At 46.3% G+C, this 13603-nt stretch overlaps 1 protein-coding gene across 2 annotated transcripts; it reads right to left on the bottom strand.

Annotated features, from left to right (window-relative positions):
• Positions 1-2172: 2172 nt before the first annotated feature.
• Positions 2173-13480, bottom strand: FAM162A (family with sequence similarity 162 member A). Of its 2 annotated transcripts, none has more exons than XM_053295646.1 (5): positions 13311-13480; positions 12175-12312; positions 9237-9342; positions 3457-3565; positions 2173-2463 (listed from the first exon to the last, which is right to left on the bottom strand). In XM_053295646.1, the coding sequence occupies exons 1-5, from the start codon at positions 13336-13338 to the stop codon at positions 2368-2370; spliced, it is 477 nt and encodes a 158-aa protein (XP_053151621.1). In that variant the 5' UTR covers positions 13339-13480; the 3' UTR covers positions 2173-2367. The 2 variants fall into 2 exon arrangements, with proteins under 2 accessions (XP_053151621.1, XP_053151622.1); XM_053295647.1 differs by having other exon boundaries at positions 12175-12308; positions 13311-13447.
• Between the last annotated feature and the right edge of the window lie 123 nt (positions 13481-13603).

Below are 13603 nucleotides of genomic sequence, written 5' to 3'. Positions count from 1 at the left end.
CAATATCTGGAAATCCCTGTTAAAAGGAACACTGTACCATCTAGACTAGAATACTGTACCATCTAGACATGGTTGTTGATCAAAACCTGAAAACATGAGCCATATCTGTAAAAGACTTAGAACAACAGTCAGGAGTTATGCGAAGATTCCAAGTGTCATTTTCTCTGTCTCTTCTCATTCTTTTAAAAAAACAACAACATGACTTTGTCCTAGAGGATCACCTGCCCAAATAGCCACTAGCAAAATAGGGAAGACGATGGTGGTGGGGGCGGGTGGAGCCTATAAACCAGTGAATGATTCCTGCTATCCTTTGTCTTGTGATGACTGTTGGCTCATGATGGGGTATATGTGCATTCACCACACTAGTGCTTACTTTGGCACCAGGAGGGAGGAGGATACATTAGTTTGCCACACTAGACAGAGGAATTTGCAACAGGAGCAGACAGCCAAGTTCTGCCAGGGCCAAAACCAGCCCCTGCCAGACTAAGAGATCATTGTAATTTGCCCCTTCCTGTCACAAGCAGTGTGCTGTTCTTTTATTATTGACTCTAACTCTGATATCCCAGTCATGGATGGAAAATCAGGGTCACTTTACAAGAGACACATTTTCTACATGGAAGTTTTATCTCTACAGGTGTTGTGCAGAAACCCATGTGTAATGATCAATGCATATGTATCTATTCTGCCAGGGGCATAGCAAGGTTGCAATGGGCCAAGACGAGATTTTAAAATGGGCCCCCAGCCCCTCAAGGATTTGTCTGATATTTCAAAATAAGTATGCTGCCTAGGAATACATTGCACTGAATACACACACTTCACACTATATAGTGATATACAGTGAGTACTATATATTTGTGCTACTTTTAATGCCTAGAACACACTAGAAACACTAATTATTAAGATGGCCCCCTCGTTGCAGATTAGCAAAGGAGACTTTCAACCATGCAGTGTGAGCCTATGTATGTTTCCTCAGAATTCTGAACAAATTCAGTAAAATTTGAGTCCAGGAGGTTTTTCCCATGATGCTTTTAAAGCCCTTTAAAATACATCTTCTCTGGAATGGAGGTGCTGCCTTCACATGTTGGCCAGATTTACCCTGAAGTCCCTGTGAGTTATTGGGGAGCAGTTCACACACAAGAAAAATAAAATAAAAGCACAACACATGGTTCACAGTTCTCACTCAGACCTTCTGGGTTGCAAAACAACTTGAACATAAGTGCATTTATAAATGAATAAATAAATAAATAAATATAATATTGTTTGTTCCAGAAGTTTTTGTAATTTTCTGCCATGAAACAAGCCACTTATAGGCCTTTTTAGAGTTTTTGTTTTTAAAGCCAGCAGATTTTTCAATCTGTTTTAAATTAAATATTCAGAAACTTCTTAGTCCCTGCCCCCCATATCAAAGCCCTATGGCAGGGGTGGGGAACCTTGGCCCTCCAGCTGTTTTTGAAACTACAGCTCCTACCATCCCCAGCCACAATGGCTGGGGATGATGGGAGTTGTAGTTCAAAAACAGCTGGAGGGCCAAGGTTCCCCACCCCTGCCCTATGGCAAGCCTATGGGGGCGGGGGATAACCACAAAAAGGAATTCACATTCTACCTGGCAAACACTGTGCTGGATGGTCTGGGCAGAGGGTCTGCTGTAGAGAACTCTGCCTGCCTTCTTCCTTCCTTGCTTGGGGCCTGCCTCGAGTTCAGGCTTCAGGGAGGCCTGCACAGAGGCCTCTCTAGAAGCCCTGCCCACCCACCAATCAGCTGAGAGGCGGGGAGAGAAAGCGCTGTGTCACAGTTCGCAGGCAGCTCCGATTCTAGGCTGGAGGGCAAGACAAGCAGGAGGGCAAGTGGCTGAGGGGCCTTGGGGTGGGGGTGGCAGGCACTGGTGTGGCACCCCCCCCAGTGGCACCTAGGGCATGTGCCCTGCCTGCCCCCCCCCCCCAGTTACGCCCATGAGGGGGATGAGGCCAGCAAGCTTCTTCAGAGAGGCAAGGGCACCAGCAGGTGGGATGATGCCCAATGCAGGAGAGGATGCCTGTCCTTGGTGCTCTAGTGGCACACACAGGGCCCGAGGTCATCACCCCCCTTGGCCTCATAGGGGAATCATCGCTGGGCAGAACAATGCATGTTTCACAGGCACTGTGATAGTTTTAATAGAGCCAGTTAACAAGGATCTGAAGAACACTGGATTTAATGCGTGACAATCTCATAGTCTTCTTTAAAAGCTATTAACAGGCATTTCATAGTAGGAGCATCACTACAAAATAATTTCATTTGTTCCTTCTCAAAAGTGGAATTGGCTAATGAAAATACATCCCTCCAGCTGATCCTCCTTCCCAATTCAAAGGTGACAGATCTTCTTCCTCTGGATTAGGGCTTAGCAGAGGCACTCTGAGCAGCCTCCTCTCTCCAGCGCGCTTTTTTCTCCAAGTTCTGACTTGTGAGGGATTCATGCCTTTTAACAGCCTACAGTAGAAGAACAAAGGATGCAGAAAAGGGGATCTCAAAAATTATGAACTGCAAGCAAGTCATATGGCTCTTCAGTTCAGAGCACTGGGATACTGACAAACGAATGGGCATTTTGCCTCTACAAGTGTCTCTATGACTGAGACTGAATGGTGGAGAAATATTAACACTTAGCATTTATACCAGTGCCTGACTAGACATTAGACCAGTGCCTAGACTAGGATACTCTGAGGTAGTTAATAAAATTAGCCCTGTTTCTATCCTAAGTATTACTTGTAAAGGGATAAAGAGAAGCCCATTTGTCCTTACCCTCCAATTACAGCTAATACCGGTAATTTTGTCACGTGTCCATGGTCTTGCTCCTAAATTTTGGGGCTGCCTCACAAATCCAAGAAAATCTCAAGGCCTGATGTATGCCGTGCCTTTGAGTGTCCAAAAGCATATAAGGAGCATTTTTACACAGACACAAAAACAACAATTCTTACAAGAACTCTGTAAGATGTGTCAGTATTTGCCTTCAGTGGAGGAGTGTATGTCTGCTCCCTCCAGCTGGCAGGACTATGCACATTAGATTTGCTTAGTCCATTTGAATAGACGTTTTCTGGTCTGGTCTGCTCCGCTCCAAAGCACAAGCTAAGGTGGTAAAGGAGTCAGCCCAATGCATCCCCTAATGGCACGGCACACAAGGGCAAAGGACAAGCTATGCCCTCCATGAGAACATATTTGCAAAACATGCCCCCGACCCCCTCAAAAGAAAAAGTGGCTAGAGTGAGTGGCTCCTCACTCCTCCCTCAGATAACCCAAATGGGCTCTTGATCATTCAAAGTGGGCTGAAGATTTCTGACGAATACCTCAAAGGGTTCCCTCTGCCCACCCACCCCCAGCATCTTCAGCTCCTGGGAGTCACCCTGGGCACTCATTAGGGAAAGGTTTTTTTTCTAATTCTGGAGAGGAAGGAGGAGACTCTCAGCCTGTTGGTTCTTTTGTACTCACCTGTTTTCCTGAAATAACCATGATTACACAGCCCAGGATTGTCAGAGCGATCATTCCATAGCTGATCTTCACACGCATCTTGTTCCTTGCTGCGTCGATCGTCTCAAACCTTTGAGCAAACACAGCATTATCAGACCACAGGTCCAAAAGTTGCCTTGTTGGTCTGTTACTATGGAAAAGTCAATATCGCTGATATCTGCCCTGTCCACTCCTGAGCCATTGTATTATCCAAGTGATCAGTAAACACAGACACCTCCAGAAGTTTCACTGGGTGCCAGTCATGTTCACCACACATTTGGCCAAGATGGTTGCAGGCCTTTTCAACACACTCTGCTATGGGCAAAGGGCGCTGGCAGAGTTTGCATGCCATTAAGGGCAGTGCAAGGAAAGATGGAGCTCTGACCCAAGAGATGCAACTGATCACAATGTTAAGAACAAAGGGAAAACCTTGCTGGGTCAGAACAAGTCTCCGTATCATCCAGTTTGAACAACAGCCAGCCAGCTGCTTCCAGGAAAGCCATAGACAGTGCAAGAAGGAAATAGCACCTCCCCCACCTTGGCATTTACCCACCAAGTTGTGTTCAGTTGTTTACTGCCTCTGAATATGGAGGTTCCATTTAGCTATCACGGGCAGTAGCACCGATACATGAGAATCAGAATTTATTTATTACAGCCAAAAGGCAGCAAGAAGAAATACAATTAAAGCTAAACCGAACAGATCAAGCTGCTATCGCAGATCACCATAAATCTAGAAGCTGAAAAACAGAACTTAGCAACATTGTAAGTGATCTGAAACGTTTGATCTGCTAAAAGCAGCGTTACATAAAAGTCATCAGAATGGCTTGGATATTCCATTAAGAGAAAACAAATCAAATTATGTCGTAAACTGATACATCTATCTTCCAATAACTGGTCTAATCCTTCCTTAACAGCCATCTAAACTGATGGCCACCACATTACACAGCTACAGTGCTAATCATAAAGAAGTTTGTCAAGCCTGGACGTCCTGCCAATTTCATTGGGCAACTGCAATTATGGGCAAGATGAGAAAGGAAGAAAATTTCTCTATGCACTTGCTTAATACCATTTTTTTTTAAGTCTGTATTATATTCCCCAACATTTGTCTTTCCTCATAAGAACAATCAAAAAGTCCAAGTGCCTTTCCCCATAAGGAAAGTGCTTCAAACCCCTTCATCAATTACCCTCCCTTTCCTGAACTTTTCCCAGTTCTAATAAAGTCATTTTTGAAATGGGGCAACCAGCGTTATATACAATATTCCAAATGTAGCTGTGACAGAACTGAACCAATGTTCTCTGGCTCTGCAGTTGTTGATAATCTCTGAAATCTAGGGAGGACAAGCCAGCAGAGAGTTGGAAATATCAGTCTGGGTTTAATTTAAGTGTGAGAAATACCCTATGATATACATTTGTATTTTGTAATTTCTTATAAAATCTATTTGTTATAGAGAAAGAGTCTGACACACATTCATCATTTTGCATATTCTGATCATACACATGGGGGCTGATAATACATGACCATGCCCTTGAGCAGTTGGACAGGCAGGGGGAAGGCAAGGTTCAACCCACCTTTCCCCAGACAATCCTTTGCAGCCCAGGCAATACACAAGCTGTGCACCGACATGACCAGTACTGCCTGAAGCAGCGCAGATGACTCTCCATGCTGCTCCCAGCTGTGCTGGAGAACAGAGGCTGGGACTAGTCCTGGCCTCCATGAGTCCCACAGTGCACTGGGGGATTCCCCCAGGGTACACGTGCTCTAGGTCTAGGACCAGTGCTCCAGAGCAGGAATTCTCAGCGTTGGATCCCCAGATGCTGTTGACTTCAACTCCCATAATCCCCATCTAAAACCCAATGGGGCTGGGGATTATGAGAGTTGAAGTCCAATAATATCTGGGGACCCAACGTTGAGAATCCCTGCTCTAGAGCTTCTAGGACAGGCACTCTAGAATTCCCCCAGGGGACAGGTGTCAGGGCATGTTTGCACCCTTAACCTCGGCAAAGAGTCGGACTGCGGCACTAGGTTTGGCGCTGCAGCACCACTGGGATCCGTGCAAATCCCAGCGGTTAGTCCAGGTTGGCTGCTTAAGCCTGGGCTTGGCTGCTTGTGAGAACAGCCTCATGGTGTTGATATTAATCTTTCTGACTCGGGGCTTAACACTAGGCATGTGCCCGAAACATTTCGGAGGCCATTATGAAGGCCTCCAAAACATTTCAGCGCTGGGGGGGGGGAGAGGTTTGACGCCAGCGGGGGAGGGTGTACTCACCCCTCCTGCCACATTTCCCCCGCCGGCATGCTGTTGTTTTAAAGCCCCTCGGGGCGGCAGCATTCCTCCCTGCCGCCCCATTTCCCCCATCAGGCGGAAGTGGCTGGAAGTAGCGAGCGCATGTGCGCCTGCCGTCCGTGTGCGCACGGCAGATGGGCGCGTGCACGCAACAGGCACACGCACGCACGCTACTTCTGGCCAACGGGGAAAACAGGGCAGCAGGGAGGAACGCTGCCGCCCCGAGGGGCTTAAAAATAACAGTGCACTGGCGGGGGAAATGCGGCGGGAGGGGTGAGTACACCCTCCCCCGCCCTTAAAGTACTACCCCCGCCAGCGCCAAAGATCTTCATGCACATCCCTACTTAACACCACCCAACCACCCTGCACAACCTAATCTGTAAATGCCAAACTGGCCTGTTTTCAGTATCTTGGGCTACAGAATCCTTTAGTGGCAGGGAAATTTCCACAATATTGGCCTTTTTATTTTCAGTTCCTTTCCTAATCATCCCTAACATGGTATTTGTCTTTTTCACTACTGCAGCACATGTTTTCACTGAGCTATCCACTATGACCCCAAGATCTCTTTCCTACATAGGCACAGCCAGTTCTGAACCTATCAATGGGAAGTTCTGCACAAGCCTTATTAAAGTGCACAGGAACGGCACAAGAGCACCACAGGGGTGAGTTGTGGAAATCCTCTCTCTATGGAAATCTTATCTCACAAACAACTCCTATTAAGATTACATCCAAGCACTCTAGAAAGAGTTAAAGAGGCTTACAAAGAACACAAGGAGTCTCCCTTTTACAGAAAAGCAGCTTGGTCACATAAAGGCCAAGAACAAAACCAGGAATCAAATTGAGGCTTTAGCTTCTCTTTAAGGCCATGCCTCCTAGCAGTGTGCCACCAGCCCTCTTCCCACTCACAAACAGTCATATATTACAAGAGAGGAACAGTTACAACAGCCATGCCCTTGATACCCAAGAATTCCTGGCTCAGCCCACCTGCCTCCTTATGTACCTGGGGAGGGTAAAGCCACTAAAGGAAATGTGAGAGGTATGCAGAGGAAAGAAGTACACAGATGCTACCGTACGAAAGGCCAACATGTTCCTTCTTGTTAGGTAGGGAGAACAGCTAGCAAACACTGGGTGGGAGGAATCGAGAGTTCAGGAGCTTATCCATCATAGAGAGGCAGTCTCCTTTTAGAACCAAAGTCAGAATCCTCCCTGAACCTGTGCAGAGAGAAGGAAAGCAGCTTCAGGGCTCCTGAGGCAAGTAAAGCCATGCAACCAAAAGTGAAGAAGGTTCCATTTTATCCCATCCTTTTAGCTGCATGTTATTTTCTTTGGTTCGCTCTTTATTAAAGGCAAAGTTACCACACTGCAGCTGAAGTGAAAAAGTCAGCTCTACCCAGTTCCTAGAATCCAGCTATGCCCCCCACAAGTTCTAGCCCCTGTAGGTTCACTTTTAGCCTCTTTGTGGAATGAGTCACAGCTGTCCTGCAACATGTTTCTATCAGATAAAGTGACACCTCCATTTGTTCTAAATGAATACTCTTTTGGGCTCATCTCATTGCAGAGGACCCATAAGTGGCAATTCTTACAGGACAGGGGGAAGCTGCAAAAAAGGAAGAGCAACCATCTCTAGTGTGGACATGTCTGAACCTCCATGTGAAGTATGGCATTGCTCAGTGTTTAGCTCTATGGTGAACAACTGAGGAGTTCAAAAGCTAAAAAAAGCAACTGTAAGAAAGAGACCTCTCTCCTGTGTTGAGTTCTCGACCGGAATGTCATCATCACTGTTTGTTTAACTGTTTGGAAAAAATGAAGATAAGATAAAAGGCAAGCAGGTGAGTGATGCTCAGCACACTCGTGTTAGCTTTTAGAGCAAGACCATTGAAGCACCTTCACAGAATTTAAGGTTCCTGTAAAACGTGCTTTGCTGCTTTTTAACATTTAACTTGTGATCCCCAATATTAAAAGCTCTTCTGAAAAACCCTTCTAAGCCCATGTTTGTATCTAATAAATACCTACAGCCCAATTAATAAAAAACCCAGACAGTGTACGATTTGCAACTATCTTCTAGATCAGTGCAACTTTTTCTTCTGGAGACTCATCTAGCACCTGTACCAATCAATCATCTTTATTACAGTCTTATATAAGAACATAAAAGAGTATTGCTAAAAGCTGTTGAGCAGTATGAACAACAGCACTAAAAGCTCTAAATTTAGTGTTTCTAAAGAACTACTGTAAGAATGTAAAAGACTATTGCTAAAAGCTGAGCAGCTGTGTAAAACATAGCTCTGAAATTTTTACATAGAAAAACATAGCTCTGAAGATCTTCGGCACCGGCGGGGGTAGTACTTTAAGGGCGGGGGAGGGTGCACTCACCCCTCCCGCCAGCGCGCTGTTATTTTTAAGCCCCTCGGGGCAGCAGCGTTCCTCCCTGCCGCCCCGTTTCCCCCATCGGCCGGAAGTGGCCAGAAGTAGCGAGCGTGCGAGCGCCTGTTGCGTGCACGTGCCCATCTGCCGTGCGCACACGCACGACAGGCGCATGCATGCTCGCTACTTCCGGCCGATGGGGGAACCGCCCCGAGGGGCTTAAAAATAACAGCACGCCGGCGGGGGAACATTTTTTAAAACTTTTAAAGTAAAGTATATGAGTGGGGTGTGGATGAAGTGCATAGGAACTGCACAAATGCAGGAATGTCAAGACTTCTGTGTAGCAATGTAACTGAGCGTGGAAATCATCCTGGTCAGGACCTGCTAACTGTCAGGAGCCAGCAGATCTTGCATGCTGCCACGCAGAATCTGGCAACATTATGCGTGATGGTGGGTTGATCAGAGAGCAGCAGAGAGGTGTAGAATTGGGTTCGGCAACCTGGAAACTTGAGTTTATGTAGCAGAATGAGATTGGCACAAATGTCTCTATAAAATGGACCTAAAACCTGTACAATTTTCATTAGACTACTCCAGCCCTGCAAAGTCAATGACAATAATCAGCAATGGGCATTACACAGTAACTTCTGGAAGACAGAACTGATAGTACAATTACACTTACAACATCTATTGCATCTAGCCGTGAGCTGCTGACCTCCTTTATCCTTCAACACAACTGAAAGCTAATGGTAGATACCAGGGCCCTCATACCAGCCTGGCAGGGACCCCTAGATATATTGTGATTATAATCTGTAATGAGGAAAAGTAATGAAAGGAGGCTCCAAAAGGCCAATAGTAGTCTTTGTAAATGGAATTTCTTTGAGTAAGATGGATAGCAAACCTATGAACCAAAGCAGCACAGGAAGGGGAGGCTCTCTGAAGGGTTTCACTACTCCTCCCTGTGTCGCTTTGTGGTGGTGAACGGACACAGGTCATAAAAAAATAAAACATATTTTTCTGCATGGAAAGTATCTAACCTGTGTACACTCTGCTTTCAACTGCTAGCACCCAACTCAATTCAGAAACAGGAATCTTGGGCTGTGCAAGTCCTGAACTTACGACATAGTTTCTGGTATGTCTTCTACTTTCTTGAAACGGCCCGTCCATAGCAAGATCTTCTTATCCCAGTCAGTGGGCTTGTATCCTGGGACTCTGAACAAGGATCCTGCAGAAAGCATGCAAGAGGAAAATGCAGCACTGGGAAACTATGGATCTCACTCAAAAGGCAACACTGGCATTGTAATCTCTTTGCAGCACCACTCATTATTCACAACGGCCATATTTAGGTTGGCATGGCTTGTACATCGTCCCATGGTCAAGTGGAGTAGGAGCAGTACTGGCTAGTTGCCATCTGTCACTCAAGGCAAATGGCAAAGAGGCACCCTGCCCCTAGGTGGCAGCCACCCCCTTGCTGACCCTTCCCCCTCACCATCGGCCCCAGCTGCTGGGGCTCGTTGCCACCGCTTGCCGTTTCCACGGTGCACGGCAGCATAGTGCTGCATCAGCATCAGCTCTCTCCCTCCGTCTCTTCCCTCCAGCACCAAACCCACCCGGAAACAAAGCAAACAAGTTTGGTACTTGGAGGGGAGACACAGCTGGTGAAAGAGAGAGGGAGACACGTGGTGTGAGTGCAGAGAGCGAGGCCAGCCAGCACGACTGGAGGCACACTCCACTCCTCAAGCCACGTAAACAGCTAGTAGTGGCAGCTCACCCCAGCAGCTGTGAGGAGAAAGAGAGGCAGCACTGGGCCAATGAGGTAGGCAGTGGTGGTGGGGAGACTGGAGATAGGGTGGCGACAGCAGAGTTGAGGCAGGGACCGCAGCAATAGGCAGGTGCAATGACTCTTGTGGCAAGGGGATGGGCACCTATACTTGCCACCTGAGGCCATCGCCTCAACCGGCCTCATGGGGGAGCCACCTCCAAGCAGGAGCTCACTACACCACGAACAAATCATCTGAGTTTCACACTGCAGGTTGAAAAGTCTCTCCACTAAACATTTTCCAGCCAACGTAGTGCTAGTCAATTGGACGATCACCTGAGAAGTGTTGTATTCAAAAGAAGTTATGCCAGCATACACAAGACAAGCAGGCACAATTCATTTTAGCTTGTTCTTTGCCATTATAGCAATATCACTGGGAAAAGGAGAATAATTCACACTAAAAATCAATTTCACTAGGAATGATCCAAAGAGTTGCCAGTTATATCATTCTGAGAGTCTGGTCAGATTGCAGCTTTGTTTTAGAAGGAGGGAAGGGAACCTTTAGAACATACAGACTTAATTGGGCCTGATACAGCAAAATAGGCCATTAATGTTCCACGGTTATTATGGAAGTCCCCACCTCCTAACTGTTGATCTTAGACTCAGGAGACCTAGTTTGAATTAGGCAAGCCTGAACTCTTACTATCTCTTAACCTAGCCCACCTCACAGGATTGCTGTGATGATAAAGTAAGAGTGTGTATTTATACACACACATATGTGAGCATGCATGCATGCGACCTTCAGCTTTTCCAAGGAAAGGTGGGATAAAAATGTTAGAGCTTTTCCAGCTATTATTTTTAAGCACAAGAGTTAATGGTTGTTACTCTTTGCTGTAGAGAACACAGGCACCTTCCCCTCTGGTGTGGGGAAACTGGAATACTTTGTCACCAGGAAAATACCATATTTGTTTCATCAACCTTTTTGTATCATTTGGCAAGATTTTCATTTTTTGAAAGAAGCCTTCTTGCCTTTTATAGCTTTCCATCCTTGTTAGCCATGCTGCCATTTTCTTGGACTTTGTGCTAAGTTTTCTTCTTTGTGCCTCATGTATTCAGGAGACGTTTGACCCTCTTTACTTTCTTCTCCATTTACCAGTTCTCTCATTTTTGTGAAGTTTCGTTTTCTGAAATCAAGTGTGTGTGTTGGACTTCCTTGGCAATTTTCTACTTGCATATGTTGAATCTGATAGCACTATGCTCATTGTTTCCTATCAGTTCAACAATTATAACTCTTGGGCACCACCTAGAAATAAGTCCAGCACCCTCCTCCTCCCGCCCCCCACCCCACCCCCCAGCATTCCAAGCTCTGAGCAATTCCTGCTCTTATCCAAACATTACCCAGACCACACTTCACTACAATATGCTTGGCAAAGCCAAGCTTTCAAATGAAAACTTATCAAGTCAAATTCATGCCTAAGGGAAACCGCTGCCCCCTTTTTTTAGGGTTACATGTACACATGTGGATTTACACCCATTCTTTCACATACTAAAACAAGAAGCAAGGTGGATAAAAATCAATGATTTTTTTAAAATAAAAAAATCGGTTAATTTAAATCAGATTTTTTTATTTAAATCAGATTTTTTTTATTTAAATTGGATTTTTAAAATAACATTATTTTTGAGGGAAAAAATCTATCTAAAGATAGTTTTCTATTTAAGATACATTATGGTCCAAAGGCATTCATCATGAAATAAGGATTAGTTTTTCATTATGTACCATGAGGCTATATATACGCAATGTTTAAATTTTTTGGTAAATGAATTCCATTAATCCATACACAATGTCATGCTCTTCCAGAGGTTTCTGTAAGATAATTTTGGGCAATTTTTCTATCGAGAAGAGGACCAAAAATGAAACCTTCATCTGGCTGTAAATATTAAGATTATACCAGCAAGAATGAGTCTTTTGGGGAGGGGGGCATGTAAAGTAGTTTGAATATTATCGGGGTATGGGGGAAATCACACAAAGAAGTCCCAAACATTCAGCTTTCCCCAGACTAGAAGCACTACCAAAACCTGCAAAAACAGTTTGATGGGAGACCAAGGTATACGGTAACAGAAAGAAATGAATTTATTTGTTGTGGCCAAAGGGCTCCAACCCTTTAAAATGCTGCCATCCTCACAAAGCCTAAGGCTGCAATCTCTATTACTTGGGAGGAAGCCCCATTAAGCACAATGCCAAGTAAAGATGCATAGAACTGGGCTGCTGATTAGGAAGGTTAACTTATTCTGGTTTACCTGAAGCCTCTTGTTTTGGCTTCTGTGTGCTGTCCTCATGGTGGGCTTTATTGCATAACGTTCTGTTCATCATCCACTGCCGGTTAGTCACTTGCAAAACAGAAAAACATTTTTTGTCCAAACCTCTAACAACTCTGCCTGAAAAAAAGGGGAAAGGATTGCAGTGTAAGTCGAGAAACAGGCATTAGCACCAGGAATGTTGCTAGGACCTTAAGATCAAGTCCTGGTCCACAGAACCTGCTTTATTTTCAAGTTCCCCTCTCCTGAGCAATTACTTTTTGCAGTGGCTTTGTAACCACCCAAAATGTTGTGTGTGTGTTTGTTTTTGTTTTTTGGGGGGGTGGGGGTGTATTTTTTTTAAACTCTGCATTAGTATCTCACCTTTCAACCTTTTCTTTTCACAAAAGGCTTTGCTGGTGCACAGTTCGGGGTTTTTTAGGAGGCTTTTTTGAAGGGGGCAGATGCTTTCGAGGTGGGGGGAGATATCCTTGTCCTGGGCCTCTGCCCCTTCCATAGAGACCAGGAACAGCTGTGTTACTGCTGCTGGACACTAGACTGAGGGCTGTGCTTTCTGAAAGAGCTTGCCCCCCCCCCGCGCAACCACCTCCCCCCAAAAGAGGGAGGGAAGATTCAAGAGCAAATGTTCCAGTCGGAGTCCCTCCCCATTTTCCGCTAGGGGGAAGCCGGAGGCTCAACGACAGTAGCGTGAGAAAGTGCCTGCTGCGCTGGAATGTTTAAAGCCAAGTGTGCGCGCGCGCGCCCCTCACCCTCCTGCTCCGTGCAAACAAGGCCAGGGCCGGGTCTGGAGCGTGGGGGGCAGGCAAGCAAATATCAAGGGGCGCCCAGCCCCTGCCAAACATTTGGGGACACGGTTCCCTCGTGCACAGCAGAGCACCCTTCTTGGCTTCGGAGTCCCGAACCCAATCTAGCGTAGCGGCCGGAGTAGAATTGCAGACGCTGTGTCGCTGTCATCTTGGATCTTGCGCACATCGAATTCAGCGGGGCTTCTTGCGAAGGGCGCGCGTGCCTGAAATGGGGCTGCAAGACTGTTTCCCAGGCCCCAGCCTCTCATTTCGTTTCATTCCCAAGGCAGGCCACGGCCAGGCACGAACCAGTAGGAAAGCAAAAGCACTCACCACCGGCGGAGACCGCAAGACCCGACATGGTCCCGCGCTGACCTGCGGCTTCTTTCCCGCGGTCTTCTCTTACCGATGTCTACTCTCGACCTCTCTTCGTTCTTATCGAACACCGCGCAAGGACAGACCAGGCAGTGACTATCGGGGGGGCGGGCCTTGGCTTGCTCCGAGGGAGGAGTTGGACCCGCAGTGGCGGCGGCGTCAGTCTTGATAGGTCAGCCACAAGCTTCCTTCACTGTGAATTGCTATTGATTTCGACATTAAACAAGCAACACTTGCTGAGCTTCAGGAGA

This window comes from Hemicordylus capensis, chromosome 2 (assembly GCF_027244095.1).
Source record: "Hemicordylus capensis ecotype Gifberg chromosome 2, rHemCap1.1.pri, whole genome shotgun sequence".
NCBI classification, from domain to species: Eukaryota; Metazoa; Chordata; class Lepidosauria; order Squamata; family Cordylidae; genus Hemicordylus; species Hemicordylus capensis.
This window is presented reverse-complemented; position numbering and strand designations above follow the sequence as displayed.